Below are 15,512 nucleotides of genomic sequence, written 5' to 3'. Positions count from 1 at the left end.
CTACAGATCAGTTAAAAAGACATAAATTCGTCGTCCCTTTGGCATCGTAGTTTCTCAAGTGACCACATGGGTGGAGCCAAGGCGGAGTCTGGGTGGAGTCAGGGCGGAGAGTAGGCGGGGAGGTGGGTGGCGACCTCCCCCCTCTACTCCCCCGCCTCCCACCACCACCCACCACACCTTCCCCCGCCCCACGAGTTCTTCGAGTCTCCACGAGTTCTTCGAGTCTCCACGGGTTTTCCCGAGTTTCTGGAGTTTCCACCAGGTCTGAGGCAGAACAAGTTGTCATGAAGAGGTGTTGAGGATGGACTTACTTTTTACAGTGACTAGAAGGAAGACGACTAGAAGAGCAGATCTTTAACCACCATCCATAAAATCCATGGAGTCGGCTCCAGAGAAATGAAGAGAGGTCAACTTTTATCAACCTCCATCCAGATGTTCAACTTGATATCTTTGAGATTTTTAGCACCACAAACCTTTAGTATCACACTTTATTATCATTTATTAGGACTTTAATGGAATCCACCAGCAGATTTACTTTTTGTTGACAAACTTTATTCTTGTCATCGTGGGACTGCAGTATTTAAAACTCTTCCTTCTGTTTGACCTCATGTTTACTAGTTTTAGTGGAGAAAGTTATTTTAATTGTCCATTAGTCTCTTAAAAACCAAACAGTAAATTGAATTAGTCAAGAGATTTAAATTTCTTACTTTGTCATATTTTAAATATGACAAAAAAAATATAAAAATAAAGCTTCTTGAGACAATTTGACCTGTAATTGGTGTTATATAAATACAATTGAATTAAAATTTTATGTATCTTGTAATGTTGGAGTAATTCAGCCATATATGTTGGAAAACATTTTCTTTGTCCATTAATCTGTTGTTTTCTCCAGTAATTCATTTCTTCTTTTGGTTTATAAAATGTCAAACCCAAATATATTCACTTTACCATCATAAAAACCAAAAAGATTTACATTCATGATGCAGGAATCAGGCAGTTTTTCACTTTTTATCTTAGTTTAGTCAGAAAGATAGTTGATAATGTGTGAATTGTTGCAGCTTGTGAGCCGTAAATGGTTTTAATCTTTGGGGCCGAGTGTCAAAAAACATTTAGAAACAAACATCAACAAAACACTCAAAGACTTGAACATCATTAAAGGGAAATCCAACTTTTGCATGACAATGTCTAATTAAAGGACATTTATTTCCAACGTAAATGTGTGATATTCATCCTCTGGAGCTTTCTCTTCACATCGTCTCCCACCTGGACTGGTTTGGTTGGGAGCATGTGCAACAAACGTTTGAAGAACTGCACTTTAACATCAATGAATGACACTGAAGTTTAATCTCTACATAAATGAGACTGAGTCTGGATGTGCTGCTCTGTCATTAACTCCTAAGTTTAGGGAAAGTTCAAACAAAAGAGGACAGTTCAGATAAGACTTGAGAATGAGCTTATTTTGAACAAACATCTCAGACTTTCTGAGCTTCAGCACCTCTAACAAGATATTTTAACAACAAGCAACTCAAGAGATCCAGAAGTTGGAGAGAGTTAGCTTTAGCTGAGCCAAAGAACATGTGGGACGCTAACCTAGCAAACATTTCAGACTTTTCTCTGTGAATTCTGAGAAATAATTTCCTATTTAATGACAGAGCTACACATCTTAACTCAGTCTCATTAAAACAAACTCTCATTCAGTATCATCCATTCATATTAAAGTGCAGTTACCCAAAATGTTTGTTGCATGAGCTCCAACAAAACCTGTCCAGGTAGAAGGCCACTTTGACAAACAGGAAGTGGAAGATTCCAAGCAGATTTATAGAAGGGGGAACCGGACTGTACTAAGTGTGGTCGAGTATAGAGGGGTGTTTTGTGGGTTTTTAAGGCTGATAATGATTATTAGTGAGACATTTGGAGTAGATATTCATTTGCAGTAAATGAAAGTATTTAAAATCTTGGAGTTAAACTTAGAAGAACACAAACTCTAACAAAAAACTTTGTTGATACGTTTTTGTTTTGTTTACAGATGTTAAGTTAAAGGAGTTTTATTTGTGACATATAACCAATCAAATCACTCCAGAAGACAGAGCGACCACAGGTAGATAAAGGTTCAGAGCCAAAGTAGCGCCATTTTAAAATTTATTTATTACTGGAAACCAGCGTTTGGACTGTTTTTGTGTTGCTCCTCACCTACTTCAGACAGCTGGGACAAAACAACGTTTTGTGGACGAAAAGCTTTTATATGACGTTTTTAGCGTGACATGCTAAACTATGACATTTTAAGAGCGACATGCTATACTGTGACGTTTTTTGGACCGAAGGCTATAGTCATACCTTAAAGTGGACTATCAGTTTCTGCTCATATTGAAACTGAGATGACTTTGAGCTGAGTTTTTTCATTTTCACTTATGTCATTGTGCAAACTTGTGTTTTGCAGTTGTTCTGCCTCTAGGTTCATTTTGAACTTACATGTATGAACTAGTACTATGTAATTTCAGATGTTCTGAAAAAATGGACGTTTTGCTTCTTTCTTCACTCTTTTCACTCTCTGCTGTCTTGCCTGTTGTGTTTTCGCTCTCACATTCTGTCTGCTCCATCTCTCTGTCATCCAGCCCTTACAACTGTAAATCAATCTTAAGTTGATTTTTTTTTACAGAGAAAAGCATTTTTTCTTTTATTAACTACCATCTCAGAGTCGCTGCCTCTCGACTGCCAGAAAAATCTAATTTCAACCCTGTTAGACTTCATCACCTCAGCTTCTGACACAGAGCACCTCAGAGATTTTTCTATTCAAACTTTAATTTCCCATCAGTTGAACCTTTGCAAAGATATTTTTAGGTTACATTCTTTGTACCTTTGTCAGACCTCTCAGACAGCAGAAATTTCATTTTCTGACTCTCCATTTAGCCTCTGGCCCGTGGTGCAATTCTGCTGAACTACAGAAGAGAACTACAATATCATGAACACCTGTGTGAGCTAATGCACTCCAATTAGCGGTTCATATAGGTGTATAGACATGTATCACCAAGCTGAAGCTCCATAGTTTTAACATTTTTATAACAAAATGCCATCTAAACTGAGGAATGATTCTTGTTTAACTGAATAGGTGTACTCATCAAAATTTCTTATACAGAGGGCAATGATCAAAGAAAATTTCAAAAACCTAAGCCTCATTAGTAAAACCCACATTAAAGAAAACTGCTGGACTGAACAACAAACAAAAGTAAATGTTTAAACATAAAAAGGCATAATTAGAATGTCATGATATCAGACATTTGGCAGTTGGGACCCCTACCACTGAAATCCTGTGATTCATTTCAGGAAATGAGCATTGTGACGGCTTGTTATTTACATAAAGTAACAACTGAAACGCTCATAGCTTGAATTCTGTCTGCATATTTGGACGTCTGTCTTTGAGCGGCTTACAGAAATTTAAGCTGTGTCCACCATTGTGACCCCATTTGCATTTTGGCATCTGGTCATCTATAACTTGTCCCTGATCATCCACTCAAGGAGCAACTATCTCCATACACAACTCATGATTTGTTTTTATTCCATATGTTGCAAGGACCTGAACTAAACCTCCTGTCTCCATTCCATTTTTTATTGTACAGAGTCTTCAGTACCTACAGCATTACCTATAGTACCATAGAAAAAGAAGTACTGAATTTTGGCCTCAACTTGGTTCTAGACTATTGGTTCTCAGGACATTCCTATGGCACTACACTTAAAACATCTAAAGTCCATATGGGTGGAGATGTTTTTTTCGGTGCAGGTGAGACAATAAAATGTCTCTAGGATATTTAGTCTTTCATCACATTGATCCTGGTCGTATTATAAAGCGATCTCCACTGCAACGTTACATTTGTGTTAGTGAAAAAGTTGCTTTACTTATTTTTTCCAGGTTAAAAAATTGTGCAGTAGAGACATTACAGAAAATGTGGGCAGACAGGGAGAGAATTGGGGAATGATTTGTAGAATGTCTTGCAAAGATTCTAAAGCGTGGATCCTTGATCGGTTCAAATTGAATATATACCATACAGTTCAGTTCAGTATTTGAAGTGAACAGACCAGATTTTCATGCTAGTAGTCAGAAATGATGCACTGAAGATGCTGTGAAGTAACTTTTCTCCCAACTCTAGTCACAGTGGTTTTGTTCTGACTAATATTTGATCATGTAGAAACAGCAGAAAAACCTAAAGCTGGTTTCTTCTTTGAAAATTCTAGGAACCAGCAGCTTTTCTGTCTCATCTGGGGGATTGAAGCGATTCAGGGGAGGGGTGTAGTGTTTGTCTCGGATTTGCCACATTTCATTAACACTGAACTGTGTTTGGTTTAATCCAGCGTCCAGGCCGGCCAAGAACAGAACAGAGAAACAGAAAACAGGAGTAAACAGCGAGCACAACCCAGCAGGTTAATGCTGTGGAGCTGCACGTTCCTTTTAATCTCATTTGGCTGCTTGACAGCACAGTGAGCTGGTAGACGAAGCAATGAAATCATTCTGCTGTAAGTTAAAGTTAATCGAAAGATTCCCTCAAAAACTACAGAGGGGAAAGCCTCTGAGACTTCCTGTTTCTTTTCTGTCTACAGCTGTTTAGATTTTCTCTTGCACCTTGCTCTCCATGCGCCCCAGGTACTCCAGGTCACGTTTCTTTATCGCTTGCTGGCTTAGACTTGTTTCAGTTGGGTCTTTGCCAGGTTAGTGTTGTTCTAACAAAGTGATTTCTAAGCTGTCATCTGTGCATGTTTTTGTATACATGAGCATTTAGGATTGATCCTGGAAAACAGTGGATTCTCAGAATGTGGCTTTAGCACAGTTTAATGGCTGAGTTAAGGTTTTTTGACTGTTGCATCTGTTCATTTCATGATTATTTTTATAATACACTTTCTTCAAAGTAGATATCTTTAAACTATTGTCATTAACACGGATTTGGAGACCAGGGAGCATTTATTAAATACATGAAAATGTGTATCTCTGCCGGCAACATTTTAATCATTAACTGGTTCAGAACCTATAAAGCACTTATAAGATTAAAAAAAAAGTAAAAATACTGAATTATGTCACAACTCTTAGGATGGGAGGTCTTTGAATTTCCTAGCAAAAGTCTTTATCACAATAAAATAGCTAAATAGTTTTAGCATTTGGAGCAGCATTAGTAAACACCAATCTGGTAAATTGAGATTTTTTTAATCTTTCACTTGGATGTGCAAAAACGGTGGTGCATGATTGTGTTTAAGATGTTGAAACAAACCGTTTCTCTTTGGAACTGCAGCTTTTTTTGTCTTGCACTGTCTGCATTTAGTTTGGTTCTGTTCTGGATTGTGTTACTGAAGCCAAAGTGCCCACTCCATCTACACTGCTTGTTTTTTCTGTGCCAGCTCTTCCTCGCTTACAACCGGTTCATTCTCCGACATTTACACAGCAGTTACACTTGCTAAAAGTGCTAGTTATAAAGGAGTGTGTCAACCACATCTTTGTGTGGGTTTGGACTTCAACTAAGATGGCGAGAATACATTCATGAACAGCCACTAATTGATTGTTTGGGAACTATGTCTTGATTTGTTTTTGAAACTATAGTTAAGACATGTTGAGATCATTCATGTGTTCAGCACATCGAAATGAGATAAAATTGGTAGGAGGGAAAGTTTCAATGACCTGCAATTACGGGGGTATTATTGTACGGATTTACGGATCTTTTTACGCATTTACAAATCTTACTACGTGTACAAATTTTAATACAGATTAGCAGATTTTTTACACATTTGAAAACCTAATTACAGATCCACAAATTTTGAAAAGACATTTGCAGATTCCATTTTGCATTGATGCATCTCAATACGCATTTACACATTCTTTTACACATTTACAAATCTCACTGGGGACACGCAGATTGAGATACAGACACACAACTCTCCATACACATTTGTAATATAATAGTTTTCTAATAGTTTTGTGACAATAATAGCCCCATATATAATCGATTTGCTGCAAACTCTGAGTGTCTTTGTTGCAAATCTAACTGCAATGTACTTTTGAAGCAGTCAAATAAGTTCTAAAAAAAAAAAAAAACTATTTAAAAAGCCCAGACTGGTATTTGATCATGTTGTATAAAAATATCATCCTTATTTTTCCATTTTTTATATATATTAAATCATTAACATTAAAATGATCACGGTATTACAAGACACTGCAATTTTCTAAAATAAACATCATATAATAATATATGCTCAAAACTGAAAAGGACAAAAAAATAGAGAGAGAAAACAGCATAGTATAGTATCTATATGAACCATGATATTTCATATGCTTAGGTTTCACTAATATTGATAATAATAATTACTTTTAGTTTTAGTTAAGACTACAGTTTTAATTACATCCTGTTAGATCCCACACAGTCCTGGACTGTATCATATGAGCAACTTTTCTGAGAGTTTTCTGCTGATGCAGTTTGAGTTTGTGGTTTCATACGGGTTGAAACAGGTACCCAGAGTCCCATTTATCCCTTAATGATTGAGCTTAACGAGCACTTAAATGTGGAGTCTATGTTTCCACAGACGCTCCTAAAACTTTACACGTGTCTCCCACAGAAATAGTTAAGAGCGCATGCATGAATTCACAGTTGCTGTTAAGTGTCTGTGCAGCTGATGATGATGCAGACACACTTTGAAGCGACACGTTGCATTTAACTGTCAGTGAGCTGTGCTCTATAATAAGGATACATTCATCTCAAAGTGGAAATGTTGTAAAGCACAAAATAGAGTTGTGAAAACGCAGCTGTATGTTCAGTCAGCTGTCTGCAGTTGTCAGCTGTAACACCTGTTACTGGTGGTTGAAAGCCATTTTCAAACAGTAGATTAGCATAAATCAAATCTCTAAAATACAATAAAGGAAAGACCGGCACCCAAGAATAACAAAAGGTAAGTTAACCAGAAGTGATACTGTAAATAATAGCATCATAGGCTGAGAAGGGGATGATGATGATTAAATTCACTGGATAACACAAGGCCAGCGCGGCAAAAAATCAGCGATACTAGTTTTCATTTGTATAAAATTGAGTCTATTTTTTAACTGAATCATCACTTACTTTTTAATTATTTAAATGATAGCATAAGTGATTCTGATCCATATACAGACTGAAAGATGCAACTAAATGATCATTCATGATGGCGTTTGGTTCTTTCTACAGGTCATGAAGGTTGTTATGAGGTCCTGCAAGTGTAAAAGGTGTTGCAGGTTTTTAGAACTAAATTTCTAAATCCTGGCAGAGATACTGCTGTAAGCATGCAGGTAGCTATGGGAAAACTATCTTTGCAACAGTCATAGCAATGCATTACTGGAAGGTTTCCATTAACACTGGAAACTCCAGCCACAGCTGATAAGACGCAACACAACGGGAGACAAGTGAGACAACAAGTAGCTAATTATGCATTTGGGTATGAGTGATCAATGGAGTTTAGTCAGCTGAGGTATAATAGATATAAAGAAACAGAAGAAAAAATGCACAGCGACACCACAAACTGCAGGGACTCTCGGATCCTTTCATTGCCCAAAGACCAGCTTCTCCTCCTCCTCCTCTAGCTCTGAGTGTTGTCAGAGTGCAAATGCAGCTCGACACAATCCGTTGCTACAAGGGAGATTACTTTTACTAAATTCACATCAGGAATTCCTCTCTAGAAGGAAAACGGCCTCCTGATAAACCATTGATCTGTAGTTTAATTCTGCCCTGGGCTTGCTCTTGTGTCAGTGATCTGAGGTTTGCACTTTGCTCTACAATAAATGCTGCTGGATTTATCTCTCCACAGTTTATTTCAGGCCAGCTTTGCATTCTCCACTTCAAATGTAGAGATCCAAAGAAATGAGAAGTCACACTAAACGGCATATATCAAGGCAAAAAGCGCAAGTTCCCCGCATCTTTACAAAAACCCTTTTGAAAACAAACTTAGACTAACTGAAAGGAAACACAAATTATTCGTGTGGAATGAACATTTAGCTAACTGTATTCGGGATCTCTACCTGGTAAAACCTGCTGTCTGGCCAGATCACCTGCTAATTCAGCCACGAACACTGGTTGAAAATGCATGTAGCTGCTGAGTTTCAAGAAAGTCAGCCTCACACATGTTGAACTAAACTGTAATTTAGTTCATATCCATTATATACACTGATAACTGATCGTAAAGGACTGAGCATTTCTGGAACAAAACACCTTCACTCTGTTGCTATGCAAAAGAGAAGTAGTACCTGCTGCTTCCATCTGATAGATGAGCAGCAATTTTTATTCTGCAGCCTTGCCCTATGGAGTACTTTAAAACATATGTAAAGACATATTTAAATGTTTGATAATGAACATCTTTATTCAACAATTGCTGCATCTACTGTGAAGAAAAGTTTTATCTTATAACCATCATTTATTAACAGTTTTTTTATCTATACAAACTTATAAATATGATTCAATTCAATTCAATTCAATTCAATTCAATTTTATTTATATAGCGCCAATTACAGTCAAATTGTCTCGAGACGCTTTACAGAACCCATATGCCTGACCCCCAGAGCAAGCCAAAAGGCGACAGTGGCAAGGAAAACACCCTTTTAACAGGGAAAAAAACCTCGAGCAGAACCCGGCTCTAATGTGGGGGGACCCATCTGCCTGCTGGCCGGGCGGGTTGAGAGGGACAGAAGAGGTAGAGGGATAGAGGTAGAGGGGTAGAGATAGAGATAGAGGGATACAGATAGAGGGGTAGAGATAGAGAGGTGGGGGGGGTGGGACACAAGGACCATAAAACACAGCCACACATCTGAAGCATCCAGCTCTGGGACCAGGGACACTCGGAGAAAGGACACAGAAAGAAACAGAGTGAATGTAATGCAATAATGGTATATATAGTAAATACATAGGTAGTTAGAGAAGGGCTCAGTGCATCAAGAGAGGTTCCCCAGCAGCCTAGGCCTATAGCAGCATAACTAGGGGCAAACTAAAGGGACGTCAAGAGGGGAAGTCAGTTGTGCAAATGAAAACACCAGCTCACCCCGTCAGGGTCACCCAGTCAGCCCTAACTATAAGCTTTGTCGAAAAGGAAGGTTTTAAGCCTGGTCTTAAAAATAGAGAGGGTGTCCGCCTCCCGAACCCAAACTGGGAGCTGGTTCCACAGGAGAGGTGCCTGATAACTGAAGGCTCTGCCTCCCATTCTACTTTTAGAGATTCTAGGAACAACAAGTAAGCCTGCAGTCTGAGAGCGAAGAGTTCTGCTAGGATAATATGGTACTATCAGGTCTTTAAGATATGATGGAGATTGGTTGTTAAGAGCTTTATATGTCAGAAGAAGGATTTTGAATTCTATTCTAGATTTAACAGGGAGCCAATGAAGAGAAACCAATATAGGAGAAATATGATCTCTCTTGCTAACTCCCGTCAGTACTCTGGCTGCAGCGTTTTGGATCAGCTGTAGATGTTTCAGAGAGCTATTGGGACAACCTGATATGATAGCAGTATAGTCGCTTTTACTCACTAAAAGAGATGTGAGAGTATTTCTAGTTAAATCGGGTTTCAGATGTGATCAGATCACCAGTATGAAACCAGATCATTCTCCATAAAGACGCCAAGTATGATTAAGAGCTCATCGTGTCGGTAAAGACACCATGTCTCCTGAAGTGTAAAATAATAATGTTGAGTGTCTCTAAAGCTTCGTCCTCACGAGAGCCAAACATCTGCTTGTTTTCAACTCAGTGATGCAGAAGAGACCGTTTCATTACATGCAGGTATCTGAAGGAAAAACTTCAGATCAGTCGAGGGGCACTGATGGCATTTTCAGGTTCAGACATGAAGTGCTTCTCACAGGACGTAAACATAAATAATGTTAGTTTATATAATCTGCTGACAGTCCATGTGTTTCCTTGCTGGAATGTATTTTTCCGTCTATTCTCTCTGGGTCTATTGCATATAGACATGTTTGCAGTATTTTCAGATCCTCTCTGATATCTCTGAATCTCTCTTTCTGAACACAAAGACAAGAAGAGTCCTCCCTCTGGTTTCAGTGCATGTGCAGAGTTGCTGGAGCTGCAGTTTTGCTTTCACACCTGCCTCATTTTTCTTTTTTCACAGACACAGAAACGGCTATAGCCTCCCAGGCCTGGCCAGTTAAGAAAATATATTGGATCGGACAGCACCTGAGAATACTACAAAAGGTAAGAGGGGCTCATTTTCAGGTGCGAGGTTGTTCTGCTTAAATCCCACATGCACCACCATGTACATCATGCACACTCAGCAAGGCTTCAGGGTATAAATTTGAGCTGATTAAGGTGATACTGTTCTTAGATGATGCAGAGAACCGCCCACCCCTTCTAGTTTAAGATTACCTCCAAACCCAAACGTAAACGCCTGAGCATACTATTAACGTCCTGTGATTATTTTATGTCGACAAATTGCTGAGCCATAATCAATCCTGCCAGTCTGAAACCAAATTGGTTTAGAACTACTGTGTGTTTAAGCAGACACCGAGCTCAATGCTGAGTAATTACAGCTCCCATAGGATGGAAGAGGACCGAATGTCAAGACAGTTGTGGAGCAGAGACTGTCCACGTCTCACCTCGCAGTGATTAGCTGCTCCTCTGTCGTCCTTTTTGGGTCTGAGTGACCACCAAGCTTCAAGGCAGGTTCAGGACGTCTCATTTGTTTAAAAGAGACAGTAAAACACAATGCTGGATTGTAGTAGCCACCAGGGTCCCACACCTAAAGTCTTTGTTCTGTCTCCTCTGTTGACTCCTGAATCGCTCTGTGCACATTTAGACAGACAAACTAAACCCCCGGAAGGGTGGGAAAATTTACTGCTGAGAAGGTAAACCGCATCACTGAAGCAGTGTTGAGGACAGGAACCAGCAATATGGGTCCACATTTAGGGGACAAAAACCACTGGTAGTGCTTTATAGAATAGTGGTCCGTAAACTGATACTTCCAATTGATTGGTAATTATTAAAATGTGCTGTAACCTGTGTGTTTAAGCCACTGCACATAAAAGTGTTACATTTGTCCACCGCTTAGCGTACAATTAAACATAACAACAAAAAATTCCATAATGATTTCAGGGAGCTTCTGTGGGTCAACAATTGTTAATAAACACAACTAACTAAAAACCTAGTGACGATCAGACTAACTGGCTGTTGTGACCAAAATGTATCATCTCTCAATAATTGCATTTTATCTAAGTTGGCAAGAAGAGTGTTTCATCGTATGAAAAATACAAAACAAACACTTTACAAAGTAGAAAGTGCAACAAAAGTGAATACACCTATGATCACTGCCACACAAGTTAGTAAACCTGTGATCACTGAAACAGGATGGAGTAAACTTGTGCTTTCTAATCAAGCTAACCTTGACCTGACCTGTGAACACCTGACCTTTCTCAGTTTTGGAACTATGGGCTGTCTATCTGCATGTCTGCATCATGGATACATGAAGATTGGTGGCCAACTAAAAATCTGTCAAAACAGAGTTACAGTAGTAATCAGTAGAGGTAGAGACAGTCACAGTACCACTAATGAGAGTTTGAGTGGTTGTCTCCCAAAATTATAACCCAGAGAGTACAATACTTTAGCAATGTAGCTCTGAAAAACAGATGGGCAGGTGCTTCAGATTTGATTATCAGTGACAACGTCAGAGCTCAGACAGTGTGAAGGACATTATATAGCAGAAATTTCTATGGAATGCACTCAAGAGAAACAACTTTTGCTTGCTCTTTGGCACTAAACTGCAAAAATTAAACATTGTTAAAGAACATTAAAAGAAGTCCGATAAATATTAAGAGCACATTCCTTGGTCAGATGAGACCAAAACAATGTGTTTGCCGATATGGTCCAACATGTTTGGTGTGAACGTGGCCAGGACTACCATAGTGAATGCAGTCCTGACAGTGAAGCATGGAGGTGGGAGTATCACGATTTAGGGCTGCAGAAGTGCAAAAGATGGAAGGGAGAAGACATTTATACGAATGGTTGGACATCCAGAAATGGCTGGAGACAAAGCGTTGGAGAGTTCTGAAGCGGCCATCAATGAGTCCGGATCTAAATCCCATTGAACACCTATGGAGAGATCTCAAAATTGCTGTTGCAAGAAGGAACCCTTCAAATCTGAGACCTGGAGCAGTTTGCAAAAGAAGAATGGTCCAAAATTCCATTTGAGAGGTGTTAGAAGCTTGTTGATGGTTATAGGAAGTGACTGGTTTCAGTTATTTCTTCCAAAGGGTGGCAACCAAATATTGAGTTGAGGGTGCTAACAATTATGCCGGCGCATTTCTTGAATTTTGTGTAAAATTATGTCAGTTTTGGCTTTTTTCTTCTGCTTTTTTGTGTTTTTCAAATGCACATCAAGGAAATAAACGCATGTATACCAAAAACATTTGTAATTACAACAATTTCTGGGAGAAATGGTGTATTTTCTGGAAAAATTCCAGGGGTGCCAATACTTTCGTCCATGACTGTAGATGGCACCACAAATGTCTATGGATACACCATGATACTTGTTGACAAGATGACTCCCGGTCTGCAGAAGCTTGGCAGAAGAGAATTATTCCAGCATTATAACAGTCCAAAGCACACCGCCAAAACCACAGAAGAGTTTCTAAAGAAGAAAAAGTGGAAACTATGACCTGCACAAGTATGCTCCATCCAGTAGAACACCTGGAGGGTATTTTAAAGAGAAAACGAGCAACATAACCCTCCAGCAAAGAGAATCTGAAAAAACTAGTTTCTGAACAATGGCAGAACATCTCACCAGACATTTGTGGAGCGCTGGTATCTTTCATGCTGAGGAGAATCAAAAAAGGTGGACATAAAAAGTCTGTTACACTGAGTTCCTACTGCGTTTTTGATGCTGTAAATGTGAACTATGTGTTTTTAATTTGACATAAGAGCAAATAACCTCCCGTTGAACTTAGAAGTAATCCAGTTGCAATAAGGCGGCACAGTTTTCAATCATTCGACCATAGTGTACTCACTGTTATATACCGTAAATCATTTAAGGCATTCACGTAGTCTCTTCTGGAGAAACTAAAATAGACTGCTTAGTGGAATTATGGGACTGAGTCAGCCAAGTTTTTCAAACACATCTCCAGTTTTTACCACTTTAACAACTATAAACCTCTGCTCCTGAAGCCCAAGTCCCCATGACTAATGAACTGACTGACATGTAAAACTTTTGAAATGCTCCTTTAATACTGTTTCATGTCCCTACAGACTCCATGAGACAAGACTCAGCAGCAGGAACTCGGGACTCCTCTATTCATTGGCTTAAAAATCAGAGTTGATGTGGAGCTGAGGAGGTTTCAGGACAAATTTTTGGCTTCCAAACTCCTCAGAGCTTCATATCAGAGGATCATCTCCCTTCTGGGGAAACAGACGTTTAGGCCACTTTAAAACTGTTGGACAGCCACCGTCTGCTTCTGACAACGAAGAGGAGCTCAGTGGACGACTCCGCCATATTGATCGGGTTGATATTGATTGACTCTGGACCGTTTTTGTCCATCTCTGCTGACTCTGTGTGTGTGTCTGTAGTGAACAGGTTGGTCAAGTCTGGTGTCAAATGGTAAGAAATAATTTGATCACTCTCCCAAATATTGAATCAAAAAGAGACCCCACATTAGGGATTTGGTTTAGTTGCTCACAGTTCGCTCAAATTATTTAAACATTTCTGAATGAGCTTTTCTAGATAAATAATAGAGATGCTCTCTAACTCGTACACCTAAACCTTACATATACTGAAGCTGCAGTAGTGATCAATCTGGAAATGAGGCAGAAGGATTCTAATCATTTTGGTTTGTGACTCCTGAAAACCAAATGATATCTGCTCATGACCCCTCAGTACAGGCTACTCCCTTCACGTGGACAGGATTTCGAGCACTTTAATCAACTTTAAAAGTTTATTTTCCTCCCATGGTTTGATTTGAAGGACATTTGGGGGTTAAATCATCCAGTATATATTCTTACTCACGTCCCATATTAGACATATTATCCCCTTAATCATTCTTTGGTTTAGGTTTTATCGTCTTGTTCCAATCCCCAGGTTTGGAGCCGGTAATGTAAGAGCTCAGAATGAGGAGCATTACTACCCTGCAAAAAAACCCAACTTTAACGCTGTGTGCTAGCATGCTAACATATCGCATCTGAGACTGTACGGAGTAAGTTTTGCAGTTTTGAAATTTAGATCAAATATGGGACAAGTCTGAGGATCACCAAAGTTATTACTTTTTGTCCTACATGAAACAGGAATGTCTTAACCAACGTTTGTGACAGTCCTGTAGTTGTTGAGATATTTCCCTCAAAACCAAATATATCAATCTCATGTAGGTGCTGGGGGAAACGCCAGGAGATGATTAAGCTCTCTGGGATCCATCCTCAGGGGACCATGAATGTCTGCAGAGAATTTAATGGAAAATTATCCAATAGTTGCTGATATAAGTGGCGAGTGGTAATGGCATCTGTAGCTGCGCTGCTGGTATGGCTGAAGCCCATAGTCTTTGTCCTGGAAGTCAGAAAATGTACAACAAACTTACTATATTTAGTTAAACTGCAGCCACAAATCAATAACATTTACAGTAAGATTCAATAGTTTAGTGTGTTCTGGAACTTGATGTCTGCATACTTTTTTTTTTTTTTTTTTTTTTTACTTTGCTGTTAATAGGATTGTACTGTATGTGTATGAATACTGAGCAAAACCTATCCTCTGATGAAGAACACTGCATGATTTGAAGATGTGGGAGCAAATGAGTAAGTGCACCTTGGGTATGAAACATAGTTCTTTTTATTTTGAATCGTCTAAGGACCACTGAAATTTCTGGAATCCAATTGGTTGGACTGCGTGGATTAACTTTTAGAGAGTTCAACAGGACACCTATGTTGTTCTATGTTCATGTGCCAGTAATGAACTGGTTTCTCTTTCCTGCTTTTAGAACTTGTGTGGATTATTAAACCCCTTCCTGTTGACCTCGACCTATATTACGGTTTTGAAAACAGGAAAGCCAGACCAGACATAGTTGTGTGTAAACTAACAACTGATATTTTTAGTAGGATTACAGATGGCATAATGTTTGTATGTTGATTCTGCAGAGGAAACCACCTGACTTGACCCCCTACCATTCATTACACCTCCTCCTGTACCAAAATATGTAGCTCAGGTTTAATTTTGCTCACATGTATCTTCACTTGGATCAGCTGTCTGTGGGTTCATAGATTCAAAATGTCGTCATTGTATTCTCTTGTACACTCCATGTAAATAATCTGTCGCTGTTCTTGTACTTTGAGTCAACACATCTACTGATGTTTATTGCTGCTTTTGGGACAAACCCAATGACTGTAATGTGGACTTTTCTTATGTAAAGTGTTAAAGGAATATTTTATGTGTTGAGTTTGGCAAACAATAGCTGAAAATACAAACTGTTATTTAACAAAAAAGTAGATTTTCTTCATTAAAAAAAAAAAAAAAAAAATCATTTCTCAGGTTGTGTTTTCCAGCAGCATCACTGAA

At 38.9% G+C, this 15,512-nt stretch overlaps 1 protein-coding gene across 6 annotated transcripts in view; it reads left to right on the top strand.

Annotated features, from left to right (window-relative positions):
• LOC111574551 (interphotoreceptor matrix proteoglycan 1-like) overlaps positions 1–15,477 on the top strand; it is a 158,175-nt gene extending 142,698 nt beyond the window's left edge. For all 6 annotated transcript variants that reach the window (XM_055015728.1, XM_055015725.1, XM_055015729.1 and 3 more), the window contains 2 exons: positions 10,101–10,183; positions 13,226–15,477. In XM_055015728.1, coding sequence (XP_054871703.1) covers positions 10,101–10,140 — 40 coding nt within the window. In that variant the 3' untranslated portion in view covers positions 10,141–10,183; positions 13,226–15,477. The remainder of the gene's footprint in view (positions 1–10,100; positions 10,184–13,225) is intronic.
• The last annotated feature ends 35 nt before the right edge of the window (positions 15,478–15,512 follow it).

Source organism: Amphiprion ocellaris, chromosome 12, assembly GCF_022539595.1.
Source record: "Amphiprion ocellaris isolate individual 3 ecotype Okinawa chromosome 12, ASM2253959v1, whole genome shotgun sequence".
Classification (NCBI taxonomy): Eukaryota; Metazoa; Chordata; class Actinopteri; family Pomacentridae; genus Amphiprion; species Amphiprion ocellaris.
This window is presented reverse-complemented; position numbering and strand designations above follow the sequence as displayed.